The 19,965-nt window shown below is 49.2% G+C and overlaps 1 protein-coding gene across 2 annotated transcripts in view; it reads right to left on the bottom strand.

Annotated features, from left to right (window-relative positions):
* STAT2 (signal transducer and activator of transcription 2) overlaps positions 1-19,965 on the bottom strand; it is a 534,553-nt gene that overhangs the window by 445,884 nt on the left and 68,704 nt on the right. For both annotated transcript variants that reach the window (XM_086959626.1, XM_086959619.1), the window contains exon 3: positions 12,761-12,950. In XM_086959626.1, coding sequence (XP_086815752.1) covers positions 12,761-12,933 — 173 coding nt within the window. In that variant the 5' untranslated portion in view covers positions 12,934-12,950. The remainder of the gene's footprint in view (positions 1-12,760; positions 12,951-19,965) is intronic.

Below are 19,965 nucleotides of genomic sequence, written 5' to 3'. Positions count from 1 at the left end.
AATACATCCGCATGTTGTAGGCCTTACCTCCACCACACCCCCACACGAGGTTCCGAGGACCCGCATTCCCCTAGCCGGTTCCATTCTGTCAGCCACTACTACATTGGCGACGAGGGTGGTGATCGTCCCGCGCGCACGCATTGGTAGTGTGTGCTGGTGCGGGCCGCATACTGAGCGGTGGCGCTGGAGGATTGGAGTGGGCGCGTGGCCCGAGAGCAGCCAGGTGGAAGTGGCGAGCACTGAAGTCTGCGGTAAGGCGACCGCAGGGGTCCTGTGTGACGGGGACGGCCCAGAAGAGAGCAGGCCTACCGTGACAGGCCTGCATGCGCAGGAGCTCATGCACTGTTCCCGGCCATAACGCGTGTGCAGAGAAGGAGCGCGCGCTGGTGGGGGTGCCACCGGGCCGCCAGGGAGGAGCAGTCTGGCCCGTGCAACCCACTGAGAGCCAAGGAGGAGCAGTCAGGCCTGTGCAAACCACGGAGAAGTGCCTAGATAGCAAGATGAACCCACATGCTCGCGGCTGACTGTAGCAGTGTGGTAACCACAGCATTGTGGAGTGTGGTGGCAGTGGTGCAGAAGGTGGGGCACACCAGGGTAGCAAGAACATGCAGGAGGGCACCTAGTTAATACTGGAGGACAGTGGGGCACGTAGGAGAGACAGACCGGTTCACCAATGAGCAACCCACAAGCGCAGGGGGCTGCACAGGAGGCTGGTGCAGCAAAAAGCATGGCAAGCTCACGGACGGCGGTGAAGGCACTTCCCCCTTTCAGCCAGTTGGCAGATCCGGCCATGGCGGCGCCCAGGTGGCTGAAATGGATTGGTCTGTTAGAAAATTATTTTGTGGCTACCAGAGAAACAGACAATGCAGTTAAGCGATCCACTATGTTGCTTATGGGGGGAGATGAGCTCTACGACCTATTCCAGGACCTTCCAGACACGGGGAACAGCAATAACTATGACAAAGCTGTGAGACCGCTTGATCAGCATTTTGACCCGCAGGTCAATCCAGAATTTGAACATTTTAAACTGTGCCAGGTGAAACAGAGGGCGGAGGAGTCCATTGACATGTTCTTCGCGCGCCTGCGGTAGTTGGCAAGTTCCTGCGTGGGGAGTGACCTATTGTTTGAAACCAGAGCACAGCTGATTGTGGGGTGCAAGTCGAGGAGGTGTCAGCCCCGGGGGCACTATTGATCGCCAAGGCAAACAGGGATGCTGGAACTGTGATTTAGTGAATCATTCCCAGAGAGGGTGTCCCACAAAAGGAAAACAGTGCCTGCGATGTAACAAATATGGACACTTTGCGAAGATGTGCATGAGTGCAGCTCGCACAGGGGCTGGCCACAAACGAGGAACAAAACTACAGCAGAGTGTGAAGGCCGTGCAGGAGATTGAGAACATGGACAGTCGGTGCCAGAAAATGCACATCACAGAGGACGAGGAAGACGATGAAGTATTCGTAGTGTCAAACATACGAGGCATCAACACAAGCAGATGACTGCCGCCCGTGTGTCAGATATGGATTGGGGACAACAGTGTAAAGGCACTCATTGATAAAGGTTTGTTCTGTGAACATTATTGATGCAGAACAGTACGAAGCACTCGTGCCCAAGCCGTTACTGCTACCCGCGAAGGCCAACATTTTCACCTACGGCGGTGACGTGCCCATCCCTCTTCAGGGGTGATAGAGGTGGAGGTCAAACACAGGAACCATTCAGCACGCACTCAATTTCATGTAACCTGTTACCGGACAGGGTCAATACTGGGTGGTCATTCAGCGGAAGATGTCGGGCTCGTGATGTTTGCACGGCACATCCCTCAGTTCCCTGAAATATGTTGTGGTTTGGTGTCTGAAAGGTGTAGAAATGCAACTCCATATTGATGCCACCATCAAGTCCTTCGCCCTATGGCATTGCAGGGTGCCACTCCATCTGCGTCCGCTGGTGTGGGCCGAGTTGGAGCACCTGGAAAGGGAGAGAGTGATAGAGAAAGTGTCACGGCCCACTCAGTGGGTGTCACCGTTGATGATCACAACAAAGCCCAAGCAACCAGGGGCGATCCCGCCTCTGTGGATATGAGACTGCGGAATACAGCAATTCAGAGGGAGAGGCACATCACGCCTACTATTGATGTGGACCTGACCTCAGGATATCATCAGCTCGTGCTAGCGGAGAAAAGTCGATATATAATTACCTTTTAAATGCATGTGGGGCTCGACGGTTCAAACGTCTCAGTTTTGGGGTCTCCTCAACAGCCGAAGTGTTTCAAGATGCAGTGAGGGAGGCCCTGTCAGGACTGGTGGGGGTGCTAAATGTCAGCGATGACATTCTAATCTTCTCCAACTCACTGGAAGATCGCAATATTCGGCTCAGAGCGACGCTGAGGAGGTTAGCGGAGCAAGGATTAACCTTACATAAAGCCGAATGTGAATTCTATGCCAATGAAGTTGAATTCTTTGGGTACAGATTCTCTGCAAATGGATTGCAATTGGATCCGGCCAAATTGGAAGCTATCAGAGCTGCGGCCATACCTCAAACCCAATCAGAAGTCCGGAGTTTTTTGGGGATGGCAAATTACTGCGGCAGATTTATACCTCACCTCGCCACGCTCTCTGAGCCCCTCAGAAACCTCACAAAGAAAGACGTTTGATGGCAATGGTCCAGCAAGGAGGCCAGGACGTTCAATGAGATCAAGCGAGCGCTGCTGCAAGGGGCCACATGGCCTATTTCAAGCCTGGGCAGGCGACGGAGCTCGTTGTGGATGCCAGTCAGGTGGGAATGGGGGCTGTACTCCTTCAGAGGGATCAGCGAGAAGAGTGGGTGCCTATTGCCTATGCCAGTCGGGCGAAAACTACAGTGGAGAACAAGTACATTCATATTGAGCGAGAAGCGTTGGCAATTCGCTGGGCCTGTCAGAATTTTGACATTTATCTGTGGGGTCACAACTTCACCGTGGTCACCGATCACAAGCCATTGGTACCTTTGAGCGCAGGCACAGCACAAAATGGACCGCCCCGGATCGAACGATGGGCAGTGCAAATACAACATTAAAACAACCCAGCGGACTATTTATCAAGGCACCCTTTGGCTATCGGTACGGTGACCCGGGGAGAGGTTGACGAAGGCACAGAGTCATTTGTGAAGCAAATTGTGGCAGAGGCTTGCCAGGGAGCGCGGTCATTGGAGGAAATCCAGGGAGCAACCAAAGAAGACATCTGCCTACAGGCAGTCAAACAGATTCTACACAACCATCAGTGGAAGCTGTTCCTTCAAGGCTGTGAGCGGGTGATCCTAAGGGACATGCGAATGGTGATACCTGCCAAGTTATGGAAAAGAACTGTGGATCTGCCCACCAAGGACATCAAGAGGTTGAGAAGACCAAAGCTAGCCTGAGAGCCAAGGTATGGTTCCCGGGCGTGGACTGCATGGTGTAAGAAAAGGTCAGAGGATGCCATGCATGTATGATAACAGGGGCGGAACCCCCACAACCCCGGTCATTACCGAAGCACCCTGCAATACACCCTGGGACTATGTAAGCATGGATTTTGGAAGTTTCCCGGACGGGAGACACAATGTGGTCATGGTGGACAATCACTCCAAATTCCCAGTGGTGGAAGTGGTGGCCTCGATCGCGTTTGAAAGCATCAAACCAGTACTGGAAAAAACATCCGCACTCCTCGGAATACCGGCAGAAGTACGCACCGACAATGGCCCGCCATTCCAGGGACAAGAGTTCCGTGAATACCTGAACCTGCACAACATCCGACACCGCAGAATAACACCCCTATGGCCGCAAGCCAACGGGGATGTGGAAAGGTTCATGAGAATTCTTAACAAAGCATTGACAATTGAAGTGAACCAGGCCGAAGACTTGGAAGGGTGTCTACATCGGTACTTAAGGGCCTACCGCCAGACCCCGCACTGTACCACCCAGTGCGCACCCAGTGACCTTCTAACGCAGCAGGCCGCGAGAGACGTGATTCCCACAAGTGAAAAATGGTCGCAGGCAGTGCTGGACCCGGTGCGCACTCAGGCAATGAGACAACGCATCAATGATAGTGTCAGTCAGCGAAGGAGGGCCAAGCCATCTGAAATCTACTGGGGAGATTACGTAGTCGTCAAAGATAGACATCCCGGATCAAAGTTTCAGACATCATTTGAGCGAGAGCTGTGGGAGGTGGCACAAGTAAAAAGATCTATGGTCACAGCGAGAAGAGGCCCCAACCAGTTAGTGCGGAACGCATCCTGGTTCAAGAAAGCCACCGTACCTGTGATTGCTCAGGAAGAAGAAGAGGTGGAGAACCGGTGGGAATCAGGAGCCAGGAGCAACAGAGGATCCAGAGTCATCGCCTATCGGGGAGAGAGGTGAAGAACTAGAGACTCCGGCCCTGGAGGCCGCCAAAGGAGCAGGATGTGGACGGGAAGAGGTACCCACTCCCAGAGGAGGCCAAAGGTACCGGCTCCGAACCAACCCACAACCCAGCACACGACTGAAAGATTTTTTTGTGTTAAACTGAAACGAACTGTGAGCTGCCTCTTGAATACTTTGGACTTCGCCATGTTTGTTATATTAGTTTGTTACGTTGGGTTTTTATTTTAGTTTATTGTTTGACTACTCATTGGTTAGATGGGATGTAGTGAGCCACCCAGCCCCAACACTACATTGTTGCAATATTGTTTGACTACCTTTTGGTTAGATATGATGTAGTGAGCCACCCGGCCCCAACACTACATTGTTTCAATCAACTTCCTGGGCCCAGCACGGACCAGGGAGTAGAATTAAAGCGTGACGTCAGTGCTCGTAACTGACAACACAGACCGAGCTCCCGAGTGGTTGTCCCCCTTATTTGTCTGTGTCCGCATGTAGGCCTTACCTCCACTATACCCCCACACGAGGTCCTGAGAGCCAGCATTCGCCCAGCTGGTTCTTTCCTGCCAGCCACTATTACAAAGACGACTGGTATGGGCCACCCGCATCCCCCTCCCCAGCCCTCCCTGCGCCTGGGAAACCGCCCCACTCTACCAGACTTCCTGCTACCAACAATCCAGTGAACTTAGAGTCCGCACCCCAGAACCGGACCGTCCATGTGCCTGAGGGCTCCGAGTACAGCATAGATGGAGATACCGGAAGATCGAGGGAGCCGCAACTACTGCGCCTGTGGCGGTCGGAGAAGGAGCGCAGAGGCCTAGTGCACCAAGGACCTCGAGGTGGATGCACCCCACGACGGGAGCGAGCGCCGCAGCTGAGATCCAGACCTCCCACTTGGCTCTGTCCCCCCCTGTACAACAAGCCAGAAAAATACACACCAGGAGTAGTTGCTTTCCTGAACCCGGGACGAAAAGTACATTGTGGGCGGCTCTTGCCAGCTCTCTAGCATTGTGAACTGACGGTGACGCTGCAGCCTCACTCACCCAGTGGGTCACTGGTGCTGGCAGGCAGAGCCTGAACCGTTTGACATTATTACCCAACACCGGTTGTAGGATGCTTGTGATCAGTCCAGGGAGGACTGGCCTGGCAGTTCGGGCTAGACTGTTCCCATTGGGTGCAGGGTCAAGGCTGATTTGCATAGGGCTGGGTCCAAACTGGAATGGCATGGTGAGGAAAAAACGATGGATTAAGGCCCAGATCTCTGTACTGGGGTGAATGTATGACATTGTTCTGCATTCTGTCCATCTATTGTTCTTTTTGCATTTGTCACCTCAAGTGGGACAGGTATGCCCAGACGTGGGTCCCATGCTCTCGATACCACTGGAGTCAAGCTATCCTGGCTGATGAGCGCTGAAAGCCCGAAACCGGTCCTAGGATGCTAGTTTCCAGTCCAGGGAGGACATGGCCTGGCAGATCGGGCTGGACTGTTCTCCTTGGGCGCAGGGTCAAGACTGATTTGCATATGGCTGGGTCCAATCTGGAATGGCATGGTGATGAAAAAAAGATGGATTTAGGCCCAGATCTCTGTACTGGGGTGAATGTATGACATTGTTCTGCATTCTGTCCATCAATTGTTCTTTTTGCATTTGTCACCTCGAGTGCGATGGGTATGCTCAGACGTGGGTCCCGTGCTCTACATGCCACTGGAGTTAAGCTCCCCTGTCTGATTAGGGCTGAAAGCCCAACACCGGTCCTAAGATGCCTGTTTCCAATCCAGGGAGGACCTGGCCTGGCAGTTCAGGCTGGACTGTTCCCATTGGGTGCAGGGTCAAGACTGATCTGCAGATGGCTGGGTCCAAACTGGGATGGCATGGTGAGCATAAAAAGCGATGGATTTAGGCCCAGACCTCTGTAATGAGGTGAATTTATGACATTGTTCTGCATTCTGTCCATCAATTATTCTTTTTGCATTTGTCAAACCAAGTGGGACGGATATGCCAAGGCGTGGTTAAGCTATCCTGGCTGATGAGGGCTGAAAGCCTAAAACCGGTCCTAGGATGCTTGTTTCCGGTCCAGGGAGGACCTGGCCTGGCAGATAAGGATGGACTGTTCTTGTTGGGCACAGGGTCAAGAATGATTTGCATATGGCTGGGTCCAACTGGAATGGCATGGTGAGCAAAAAAACGATGGATTTAGGCACAGATCTCTGTACTGGCATGAATGTATGACATTGTTCTGCATTCTGTCCATCAATTATTCTTTTTGCATTATTAGAGGTGGCACACATGCAGACTGTGGAGATTGGACATGGGCAAGCCTGATGCTAAACAGTCCAAACTTATTTTTGATGGACGGCGCCACAAGCGACTGGGTGACTCCTCTTAGGATGGTGAGGGGCAGGGCGTGCAAGCTGCAGTCACAACACAATTCCAGACAAAGACATCTGATCATTGCTGATGGACGTGAAGTCTAGCCTGAAAACCACTGACAACAAATTAAACCTCCTTACTGCCAGGCCGGATCAGGTCAAGCAACGGGTTGGCACCCACGACAAACGCATCACGCAGAATGAGACGCAAATCTCAAGACCTGGGAGACCAGGAAGGGAAGACAGATATAAATTATTGAAAATGGACCAAGTACTTGAAATAATAAGGGCTAAAAATGAGGACTTGGAATCGCGCTCTCGTAGAAATAACATTTGTATTACTGGCAATCCAGAGAGTACAGCCATCACTAGAATGGAAGACTACCTCGGAAATCTACTGCAAGAGATTTTCGGAGATGACCTATCTGCTGTCTTTATTGTTGAGAGGGTACACAAAACTCTGGGGCTGGGGCCGCCACCCGGAGCCCCAGGCTTGCCCCATAATAGAGAACATGGTGAGATGCACCTTCAGGGAAACACCCTCTCGTTTTACCCGAAATTTACACTGGCGGTGCAGGCAGCGAGATGAGATTTCCTGCCAGCCAAGTGAGGGTGAAATATGCTCGGCTTCATTCTGCCAAGCTCAGAATCTCACATGAAGGAAACACGCAAACATTCACGGAGCCAGCGGCGGCAATGAAACTGGCCAAGCAACTGAGTAAGAACAGGCAAGCCCCATCCAAATTCTCCCACTTGGCAGAAGAGGGCTGCACAAGCGACAATGACTGAAAGTCGCGGAGGCCGCCCTTACCGGGACTACTACCAGGACGCGGAGGAGAGGGCAAACTGTGATGGTGGGCATCCATGAATGTGGATGATTGTAGAGGCAGGTGTAGCACAAACTGCTAGGAGTAAGGCAATATATCTCAATCCCGCAACCGACCACTCAGCCACCCTAGTCCTTGTGACAGCGTCGTATGCCAGGCGATCCATGACCCAAGGGGGTAATCCCACCTTGTTGTGTTATTGGGTTTCTTGGAAAGTGGGAGGTGGGGGGGGGGGGTACGCTGTCTCAAATTGATTGGTGGATTGGAGTGGGTGGTAGGGAGTTTGACGGTTGCAATGTTTCTATTGTTGGGGGCTGTGGGGGAGTGCAAGGGGGAGGAATGTTCATGCAGGTCCAACTACCCCGGACAACATTCAGACTTGACGTTGGAACTTAATGTGGAGCTTAACCTACGTTAGGGTCAATGCAAACCACTGTGCTGCTGACTGGAGCCCTGGGTAAGCAATATTACGTGACACGACTTTACGATAGTACACTGTGATTTCTAGTGTCAGATTTCTTACTTAGAATATACAAGGCCTGAATTACTACCGCAAATCTCTACTTGTACATGCCTATATGGTGAGACATAATATTGACATATGATTCCTGCAGGAGACTCATTTGACTGCTGGTACCGCCACTAGATTGAAGGCCCGATGGTGGGCGGAGATGTATTCCTCGCTGTAGTCAAATTACAGCAGGGGGGTATCCCTGTTGATTAAAAAAGATGTGCCTGGGGTGCGGCCAAGATAGACGGCTGGGACGTGTTTTTGTGTCTCTCCTATCCCCGCGCTGGGCCAGGCCGTTTAGTGCAGCATTGCATGGGGTTTCATAGCCCGAGACACTGTTTTGTGCAGCCTGGTTGGAGGAGAAGCTTTGGGCACCATAGAGCATTACGGTGTGTCTCCCCTGTGGGGAATGCAGATTGGATTAGGTACCGGGGCAGCGGGTCTAGCTGCATGACCTACTGAGAGAGGGCGTCAGGCCATGAGCTCTAGAGATCTGGAGCTGGCCCGCCGCGACGTCCGTTCGCGAGTGCGGATGGCTAAGAAGTGGGGGACTCCTGCAGAGTCCAGACCACAACGATACACTGAGGCAGACAGAGGAGTTTCTGCCCTGGTGGTGGCGTGCTCTGGGGCAGACTGACGGTGAGGAGTGGAGGGGAGACAGTAGCGGGCGCACCTGATTGACGCTACATGGGGAGGCTGGTTCTGGTGGCATGGTACCCTGGTGAGGTGGTCGCGATCCCTGAGGATCCAAGCAAATTGCCCTGGTAGGAGGAAGTGGTCGAAGCTGCGGAATTTCCCTGGGGCGGGCTCTCTACCCGGGGTGCAGGCTGTGGTGCGTCCTGAGCTCTGGGCCCAGTGTGTGGGTCACCGGTAGGGGGCGGATCCACACAGGAGTTTGGTGCCCTCTCCATCTCCCCACCGCCTCCCAAGAACTTTGCTGGACGGTCACCCAGGGCCCTGTGGAGGCCTGGGGTGGGGTGGCTGCGAGAATAGAGTGGTGTCTGCCCTGGCTGTCATCCTGCTTTGGTGCCAGAAAACAGTTTTGCGGAGGCTGAAGCGCACACCGGCTGCAACCGGAGCATGGGCCTGAGCAGCTGTTGGCCCTGTCGAGCTCCAGCAGCGAGAACTTTTTGTAGGCAGCCTCTTGGCTCTTTTGGTATCTCCTGACTGGTCGTGTACACAGGGGCCTCCCAGGTGCCTTTGGAGATGCGATTTGCCCTCACCAGGGGAGCAGAAGACCCTGTGCCTGTGATGGCTCTGGCCAAAGCTTGAACAGCAGGTGGTGTTCCTGCACTGATGGCAGCACCCCAAGGATACACACAGCTGGGGCCTGTTGAAAGAGCGAAGGGGGCGGCGAGAGGGGGGCCCTCTTGGCTGCTCCGCGGCCCGGGCATTTTTGACATCGAGCACAGAGGCTCTGTTTCTGTTAACAAGGTGAGCGTTTTTGATCTCTCAGGCTACCCCTGGAGCTCGCCCTGCTGCCCGCCCGACTACGGACATTTGTGACCCGACCACAGTGTGCCTGATAGCTCCTGATAGCCCTGCTCAAGGTTGCGGGAGTCTCCAGATATCACTGCATGGGTGGGAACTTGTGCGTCTGGGAACTGGTTTGAAGATAGCTCTGGCCCGCACTCTTTGACTGGTGCATCCTAGCAGCGGTGAGCAACGGGCAGGGTGGCTTCGGGAGGGTTGCTGCTAGAGGCTGCTCTGACTTCAGGGTGCCTGCTGAGACAATGGGTAACCTCCCATGCTGAATTTGCGGCTGGTCCCTGGCTTCCCTTCTGCCCCTAAATGGCTACAGCAAGAGCAAAAAAAGATCGCTACATCAGAGACATGTTACCAGAGCCCACCAGAGGGCCTGGGGTAGACACGCCTGCGCGGACGCCGGAGGGGCCCTCTGCCTCCGTGGACGAGTCGATCACCCACCCCTACCTGGAGTTGCTGTTTGCTTCCCTACGGGAGGACCTTCATTCTTTTAGGAAGGAAGTCCCTCGTGAGTTAAAAGAGACACAGCGGGATTTGGGCAGGCTGGGCGAGAGGGTTTCCACGCTTGAAGACCATGAAATGGGCAGAGAAGAGGAGCTGGAGCAACTCCAACAGGAGATCTTACACCTTAGGGACCAGAACCTGGATCTCCAAGTTCACATAGAAGATTTGGAGACTAGATCCCACCGGAATAATAGTCTGATCCGTGGTGTTCCCTCTGGATCAGACATCATCACCTTCGTGCAGGACCTCTTTTGTTCCATCCTGGAAGCGGGCCCGAGCTAAATATTCGACTGGATAGAACACACAGAGTGGGTCCCAGGGGCCTGCCTAAAGCCCCTCCACCAGACATTCTCACTTGTGTCCACGTCTACCCCTTAAAGAAGCGTATTCTCCAGAAGGACAGAGCTAAACACCCTCTACAATATCAAGACTCTCACCTGGTCCTCTACCAGGACATAGTGGCATCCACCCTCCAGAAACACCAAGACTTCCCCATTACCACACACCTTTGCGCGGCTGGGGTGCGCTATTCCTGGGGGCATCCCTTCTGTATCATCTTTAAACACGCGGGGAAACTGCACCAAACCAGGTTCCCGGAGGAAGCACATTGCATACTGGACTTGGGGGACAACTTTCCCGCAGCCACCCGAGATTGCGAAGGAACAGACAAATCGACCAATCGACTTAGGGGAGGCCCAAGTGCTCCTCCGACTGGCTCCAGACCGAATCAAGACACTATAGTCAGAGAGAAACAGGTCATTTACACCTTAGCTGGAGCCTCTTCGAGACCAGCATCACCCTTATGGGGGGGAAGAGGGGGGGGGGGCAGGTCCTCCTCTGATGTCCTGTTCCCGCTTATCTGCATACAGCTTCTCCCTTCTCTCTGGCTTCGCTTTGACTCGGATTTGGGAGCCGCACCCACGAGCCCTCTAGTGACTACATGGACATATCAGAAATGGACCCTAACTCTTTTTTGCTCAAATTCTAATTTTCAGTTGTTATTGTTTGTTGGGAGCACTGTTCCCATTAAGGTGCACGCGCACGCACCTCTCTTAACGTGAGCGCGCACTGCTGTATGTGCACACACACACACAGGACATCATGCGAGAGAGTCGGGTCGCTGCCTGAAAAAAGCGAGCTGCGTGAAAATCAGTCACTTCCTGGATGCGGTAATGTGCCGGAGGCGAGTCAGGACTCGGGAGTTCAGGTAAGGCTGGCTTTGGGGCTTGGGGCTGTTAGCACTTGCGAGGCAGATTGTGGGCTTTTCTTTAAGTATTCATGTTAATCACAGCCTCTTCACGAGCTGTGATTAACATGAATACTTAAACAAAAGCCCACACTTTTCCCCGCACCGCGCTTTACTAACTAAAGAGCAAGGCAAGTTTAAAAACACAGCGTGCACTTTCAGACAGTATACGCTGCGTTTTTAAACTTGCTCAACTCTTTTGTTAGTAAAGCATGGCTGCAAAAGAGATTGTGGACGTTTGTTTAAGTATTCGTGTTAATCACAGCTCGTGAAGGGGCTGTGATTAACATGAGTACTTAAACAAAAGCCCACAATCTTTCCTGCAACGTGCTTTACAAACAAAAGAGTAGAGCAAGTTTAAAAAACACAGCATGTACTCCTAGCCTGCAACATTACGAAAGTTAATGCAGCCCTTCTACTTCTGGTGAAGTAGGCTCTTGGCTTACCTTGCACTCATTAACTTGCTTTCTTGCAGCGCAGTTGTACACAGCCTTCAAACCACTGTGCCTTTATAGCCTTTGTGATCTCCTTAGGTGTCACAAGGGTAGAATAGCTTTGGCCATTCCCTGAACCTTTTAATCTGGTCTATACAATACATTAATACTCTGCTGACAATAAAGAAATGTAAATTATATCCTACAGATCTCCAAAGACTCTTGAAGACAAAAAGCAATTTAAATGTCTGGCTATCATGAACACGAGACATTATGTGCACTACCATAAGTTTACTTATTTTTAATTTACATAATTCTCTTCGGCAAAGTAATGGCTACCAGAAAGCTATCCTTCTATGACGATTCTGCAATCTCACCTAGTATGCAGCTTAATAGAGAGTGTCAAACTCAATGTCCAGATTTGGTGCTGAAATCTTTATTGGTGCCAATACTCTTTAGAAACTTCAAGAAAGCCAATATTTCTGACATTCGAAAATGTTTTTGTCATCGTATTTTTCTGTATTTTTCATGCAATGTAACTGGGCCCTGTGTGACTATGTTGGAAGGGGGGGGGGGTCTCGATTATCATTCAAAAACTCAATCAAGACATTTTCCACAAACAAAAAATTGTTGCACAGCATGATACTGTTCTAGATGCACATGATGTGCAACAGGCTGTCATGAAGATTTTGGGTATGGAAGTTTTCTTTGAAAATGAAAAGTTGTAATATTGGGTGCCCAGCGTCATTGTCATTGGCTGCTTTGGGCCTAACTGGTATATTTTTCTGGTTAACTTATTTGAAATAATTCTCTGCTTATTTGAAATAATTCTCTGCTTAATTGTACAGTATATGTTTGCCTTCAAGACAATTTGTTCACAAGCATCCTCATACGGTGGAGAGGATTCAGCTAACCGCACATAACATTAATATGGCAACCAACAAGGAAGAAGAACACTTGCTGAATTAGTAATATAGGCTCATAAACAAACAGTGGGAATGGGGATGTTTTACACTCACCAGTCCTGAGACTCAATCCAAGCAGCCAGGTACTGGCGCACCTCCATAGGCAGGACCTCAGAGCTGTACAAGTGCAGGACCTGCTCATGGTACGCCCTGTCCAAGTGGCATAGCACTTGCCACTGGCTCATGGTGGCACAGGCTGGGAGGGTGGCACGCCAGACAGGGGGCATTCAGTGCAGATAAAGACCTGTTTGGAAAGAAATACGGCATGATCAGTTGTCTTGTGATGCCCTTCGGCTGCTATCCATCCACATCACCAAGCGGGGGCTCAAATGACCCTGCATACCTAACAAACAGCTCGGGAAGGACAACTCACCAGTGCAAACTGTTCACAGACTATGAGGAAGCCACCTTTTCAAACAGTAAACACAGCAGAGGAGCTTCAGTGAATAGAAATAGCAAAAACATATTGACTGCTAAGCAAACCTTGCAGAGACCTCACTTCAAGAAATCAGAGGAACAGAGACCACACCACCAACACGCTTATAAAGCGAGCTACCCATGCTGACCGATAACAGATCCTCTTCGCTGTTACCAAGGCTATGCTGAAAATCCTGGCACTGCTTAAGGAAGCTTCATTGTCTCTATAGCTCTGTAGCTTTAATACAAAAAACACACCCAAAGACAGACACAAGGAGAGGCAGACAGGTTGAGTGACAGGCCGAAACATTTATGCCAGATGGATGGATGCAAATTTCATGTCATATGGCTACAAAAATAAAATGTAAGTTAGACACAGTATTGTATTATCAAGAAGCCATCACAATGTAGGTCTTATTTTGAGAAAAACATATTTCCACTGGGTGATTGAGTATTTCAGTCTCCACGCACATTGGAATAATCACCCCTTGGTGATACAATGAACTCTGTTTGGGGATGCGCTGTAGACATCCTCAAATAGCCCTGCATATGAGGGGGCGTGGCTACACGCCGGTGCTAAGCGCAAACTAAAAACAGAAGGTCAAAATAAACAAGGGTCAAACTTGGGGCCCAGCAACCCGCTTGCCCTACACAGGCTCCCCTTTGTGAAAAAGATACTGGGAACAGAGGATAAATAAAGTAAAAGGTGAAAAAAACGCACAAAATCATTTGAAAAAGGCTATTTAGCCCTTCCAAGATGGCGCTATCTAGGGGAGTTGGGAATAGGCATAGGCGAAGGTGGTGCCAGGCAACTCCAGAAAACCGGCACCGAGAGACTAGCTCTCCCAGTGCCCACAAGTAAACCAAAGAGTGACAGAACAGGTAAGGAGGTGAAATCAATCACTGTTGCTCAATAGAGCAATAGGTGCCTGATGTACATCTACCAAAGCTAGCTGCGCAGCAGTCCACATGCACTAGATTTATCTAGCTTCATAGCCTTCACAAAACATAGAATTGGTATTTATGATGTTGACAATTTCACCTATTTTCAATATCCTGTTTCCGGAAGGAATTAATAGTGCTTCCTATTCATATTTTGCAGGACTGTAGAAGAAAAAACAAAACCTAATAAATGGATTATTTTGAATTACTATATTTTTCTGTGTTCCAAATTGTTCTTTGACTTGTGACTGCATTTGCCTACAGGCAATGGGTCCATTGAAATAAATGTTTGTAATAGGACAATGGACTTCAAGACTACCTGACCCACACTGAAAATCATGGCTTTTTATGGTCAGGGAGTGTGTTAATTGTAATAAAAAAGGCCCAAGGCGTGAAAGCCTTTTATTTATTTATTACAGCACCACCAATTAAAACAGCAGATACCATTTGGCCAGCAGAACATGAATCATTTTCCTTTTTTTTTTTAAAGTTTATTTTCCATTAACAATTACCCCAAAATACAAAGCAGAAAAAAGAATAGAGTTTTGCAGTGTTACAAAGCCCTTCAATTATGGCAATTACTCCAAAGTATAACTGATAATATGTATAGCATAAGCAACGCATCAACAATTGTGTTCCCTAAAGCAAAAACAGTAACGCAATATACAACCAATAGCAGATACCTCCAACCAATTTAAAAGGATCACGCACTATGGTGGTGGACAATCCAGGGGAACATAACAGCGCACAACAATTCTCTCCTACTACCCAAAACTTCTCCCAGATAATGGAGATCCTTCGAAAAACGAGTAGTAGGCAACAAGCAATACATTTAATTTCTGTGGCTTCTTGGGGATCCCCAAAAGGCAATGGTTCTAAACTTCATTACTGGAGCAGGACACCTAAATATAACTCTCACCCGTAAAACCACAAGACAAGCAATCCAGCCTGCTCTCAATCCTCTCATATCACCAATATGTTTTGCATGAATGAAAGCCACCACAGAAAAGAACATAGCCCTTAGAAACAGAGGAAGCACTGATCCACTTTTAAGCAGAGGTTTTCATACCATGAGAGGCAAGACATTATCAAGAAGCGATCCAATAATCACGGCTCTCGCGCTGCTACGAAATAAGGTTACAAAAGACAACTGCAGGGAGAACACTTGTCACAAGCAGAAAGCCATCCTGCACACACAACATCAAGAACTTGGTTTGTAAATATGAAATAGGAGATTGTGATTTACTGAAGTCAATAGAGATTTTAAAATTGTGTTTTTACAGAGGAAGTAAAACTAGGAGACCCCCGAAATGGGGTGAGCTTAGAATAAAGGAGCACAGAAGGTACAGAAACAAGGGGGCTACATAGCACAGCCTGTACTAGACAACAATGGGAATATGACTAATAATTACGCCATTCTAATGGAAGATTACATTTGTAATAAAAACTCATGTCACCAAAGAGTCTGTACAGACCAAAGGGCCTCAGAAGCTGAACGCAGCGGACACAGATTGTCATAGAGTAGCTTCCTGAGAGCTGAAGGGAGGAGAGAAAGATGGGGAATGACACAACTCATTACAAAGAGGCTCATAACATAAATCTCAATACCCACTCCTCTCAAATCACAAAAGTGTTCAAAGGGGAGGTAAAGAGCATTATAAAATAATGATTTAACTTGCAAGGGTTCTTTTTTTTTTAAAATTATGGCAGATCTGATCTGTATATTATTCACAATAAAGACTGCAGTCTTACTGCTTCTGCCTAATTTTTCATAATAAACAAACTAGACCTATGGTATATGAAAACTTTTACTAATTACCCAATCAGTCCAAAAGAATTGATCACTGGCCTGTGACCTTAAAATTTTTGGATCATAATAGAGAGCATAAGCTGTATAATATAAGAACTCTTTTTCAGTAGAAACACACACCTTAGGACAAATTAAATGAAAAGCTTGTAGAGAAGATCAACGTGTGGATGGAGCCTAAGACCCTCTCTCACAATTGCTTTTTAAATCTCTTTTTCTGGGAATTACATAAGAGAGGCGAAAGCAGCTGTATCACGTCAGACCTTAAAACACTTTATCTGGATGCAGAGGTAGGGTTCCAAGGGTTTAACTCGGGTTGCTGAACAAATGGTATAACAAAGTTTGGACATACAAGTTGAGTGATGGATTCCAGAGATGTTGGCTGAGACTCTGGCCCCTATTGTATTATGTGTGATCGCGGGTCACCATCAACCCAGGAAACGTCCTCTTACCTTTACAGTCCAGCGCACATGCTTTATTTCTAAATATGGGCCCTCATCCCAGCAGTAAGCAGGATGTTACACTCTCCCTTGTGCTTTATAAAAATGAAATTAAACCTCCAGGACTATCAATTCTCTGTTGCAGTCATGTTACAATTATACATAACACGGCCTGTTATGATTTCCTATCTTTCATCGTGTGTATTCAGCATACAGAGCACCGTGTGCGAGTCTGCATAAAACAAACATTGGCATAGCCAATATGTGTCATCTTTAAGTGTTTAGCCATGCAGTACATTATCCCGATTACTAGTCTCTGAAAGGTGTGAGGATGCTGATGTGGCGGTTGTTATATTGCTGCTGGTTGTCTGAGACTACTACTCTGAAAAAGCTAGCACAAGCTAACTCACACGACCGCACTCTTGTTGTCTCACAAACAAGTGCTGGCAAAGCCAATTGGTCCCTCCTTTAGGACCTATGATCTTTGGCAATGGTTTTAGCCACGCTGTACAGCATTTCTGATACTGTGCCACATCATTTAAAAAAAGAGAGAAAAAAGCATTTAACACAGCCAGCCATGTCATTTTGTGGGTGCATGCAGCAAACATGGGCGGGTCTACAAAATGCAAACTGACATAACATTTTTTTTGGTTTACTAATCTGAATTGGATTGGTAAAACAAAAAGAAAACAAGCATTGGCATAGCCAATAGGTCTCGCCTGTGGGACCTTATAAGTGTTAAGCCATCCAGCACATTATTACCCACTTGTGTCTTTATTTCTCTGCCTTTCAGTCAGGGAGCAGGGAAAGGGGTCGTCCCAGCGTGACTTCACGAGAGCACCTCTTCGGAATACACTGATCTCCAAGGTAACAGGCCCAAACACAAGCGGGTCTGCCCGCCAAGCACGCACGCAGGACTGCGGGCAAAATACACCCACATGTGGCTTACTCGGGGTTGAGAGGCCGTTCCTACTTTTTACAGAATGCTAATATTTAAATATGTTGTTCATATTGTCACCGGACGGAAATCTGTTTCGGGAAGCTTTACTTTGAAGGGGAATGAATAATGGCCATAAAATAAATAAAGAAATACAGAGATACTCACTGGGCATATAATTTTATTATCAAAAAACATTTAAACGTCATTTAAATAACGAATTGCTCATCTAATGGGAGGGACAGCAGGCAAAAACATGGCCCCATGACACAGATGTAGAACAATGAGATGCCAAAAATCTTCAAACCGGATGAATTTTCAGAACTGCTTTCGGGGTCATTTATTTTTGAATCAATGGAAGTCGTTCAAATTACAGGTACATCAACACCACAGGCATATTTTTGTGGCTAGACAATCGCTGAAATGTCTACAACTGAACAGCCAAGAGATACCTCAAAATGCAGTACGCAACTAGCATTATTGACCGTCTCCTAGGCAATAATGCAACAACCTTATCACTTACAAACAGACTATTGGCAGGGCTGTACGTGTGCATGTGGCATGTGAAGGGAGGGTTGGTTAAAAAGAATGGCGTGAGAGAGAAGCGGGGGCGAGTGAGCGCAGCAGCGCTGCGAATGCGCTAATTAAGATCAGATGGTGACATGACCCCGAACAGATGGCGCCCCTCCTCGTAGCCGTAGGCCGTGGGCGGATACAATTCCTGGGAAAGGTGGAACATGTACCCGCCTTTGCCCAATTGCGTGCTGTATTTTTAGAAAGATGCACGCAAAGCTCAATAGAAAAATTGCTAACAAAAAAAACACACGCATGAGCGTGTGAAAAGTTCAGTATGATTCCAAGAGGTCGTTTTCCTAGAGCAGCGCATGTGCCATGTGCTAGGCTCGACCTAAAAAAGTAGCGTAGGTGGGGTGTAGCAACACAGAGGAGGAAAACTGGAATAACAGCGGTCGGGAGAAGGAACACGTGAGGCGGGTGGAAGCCACACAGGGGCATGGGTAGGAGGGAGTAGAACTTAGGGCATGAAGGGGGGAAGCAACTGAAGAGAGAAATATTGGGGGGAACAAATGGATGAGAGAGCCCAATGTGGAGATCGGGAGAAGCATTCCGACCAAAATAACGCAGAGAGGAGAAGCACTGAGGGCAAGCATATGACGAAAGGGAGATGGGGAGAAGTGTGCATACAGAGAAAGAGCAACATGACTGTAACAGCAGGGGGAAGTACACAAGGGACACAGCTGGAAACACCTGCACTCTTGTGGAGTGCTTAGAAAACAAGCACTGGCGTTGCCAATAGGTCTTGCAGTAGGAAAGTTGGAGCTAATGGTTTTGTAAATGACAAAGCCCTTTATGTTTTTAAAATGAAAATAAAAATAAAAGGCATTGTTATTTGCAATTGTAATAGCTCCAACTTTCCTACTGCGAGACCTATTGGCAACGCCAGTGCTTGTTACAGGAGGCTTCATAGGTGGGGCTTCTTTATCTATTTAAATACCGCGGGAGGGGTTTGGTGTGGGAGGAGAGTGAAAGGGACTGTGTGTGTTTCGGGAGGGGGCGGGTTGAAGAACATCGCCGATGTCACGTAGGCGGATTTTTCAGCCAAGCGTCCTGTCCATGAATAATGTCCCAACTGTGGGTAGAATGAAAGGGAGGGGGGGCTTTTAGAGACAGTCAGAGACGGAGACAGGACGGTGGAGAGGGAAACAATCCCGTGACCACGAAGAGGCAGTGGAAAGAGGTTCGAGGGACAGCCAAGCACCGAGACAGCTCACTGGGGAGCGGGGCACACGCCCCGGGGCCACAAAATACCAGAGAAACTAGTAGCAGGAGAGAGAGTCGGGCACAGAGACCCCCCCCTCCCGAGGGAGGGCGGTGGAATGCTGGTAGCCCACGGACGAGCAGTCAGAGGAGGGACTGCTAGAGACCACTACGTGGGTAGCTTGGGGTGCAGAAAGAGGGTGCCGTAGAAGATGGGTCTTGAGAGATGCGAACTCGGCTATTGAAATAATCCCGGCGCAGATCGAAATCCTAAGAGGCGGTGGCGTTCCGGGCATCATAAGGAAGAGGGGCAGTAACAATGGAGGTCGTGACGGAGACAGGGTAACAGAATAAGAGGAAGGAGGGCCGAGGGGCGGCAGCCGGCAGGCCCCACGGGGAGATATACTGGCGAGTAAGGAGGGAGAAGCACAGAAACGAGCGAGAAAGGGGGCTGGCGAGCGTGAAAGAAACAGTCGGATCACTCGGAAGGGAGGGACAGTCAAAAAAGGGGTGTGAAGGAACAGCATACAAGGACAGAGACGAGAACACCAAGATGGACCCGGGAAGGCAGTGTAGAGGGGGCAGAGTCAGAGGAGGAGCAGAGATACTATAAGCACACTCGGAGAAAATGGCGTGAGAAGGGCAGCGCGGAAGTCAGCAAGCACATAAAGAGGCAGGCAGAGAAGATAGTGGAGAGGGGCGTGGGGGCGGTTAGAGAGATGAACAGAATAGCTGCGTGTGGAATGAAAAGAGAGAGCTACCTGAAAATGCAGGGGTGATTATAGAAGAAGTGGGGATTAAAAACACTGAAACACCAAGGAGAGGTTAGAATCAGAGTGGTAGAAAGTGCAATGGAGGAAGGGCAGAAAATGGGAGACAACGAGAAGGGAACATACACATCAGATTGCAAAGATAGGAAGACAAAGATGGAAGGAGGGAG

The sequence above is a fragment of the Lissotriton vulgaris genome, chromosome 1_1, assembly GCF_964263255.1.
Source record: "Lissotriton vulgaris chromosome 1_1, aLisVul1.2, whole genome shotgun sequence".
NCBI lineage: Eukaryota > Metazoa > Chordata > Amphibia > Caudata > Salamandridae > Lissotriton > Lissotriton vulgaris.
Note: the sequence above shows the minus strand (reverse complement) of the source record. Positions and strands in the feature narration are given on the sequence as shown.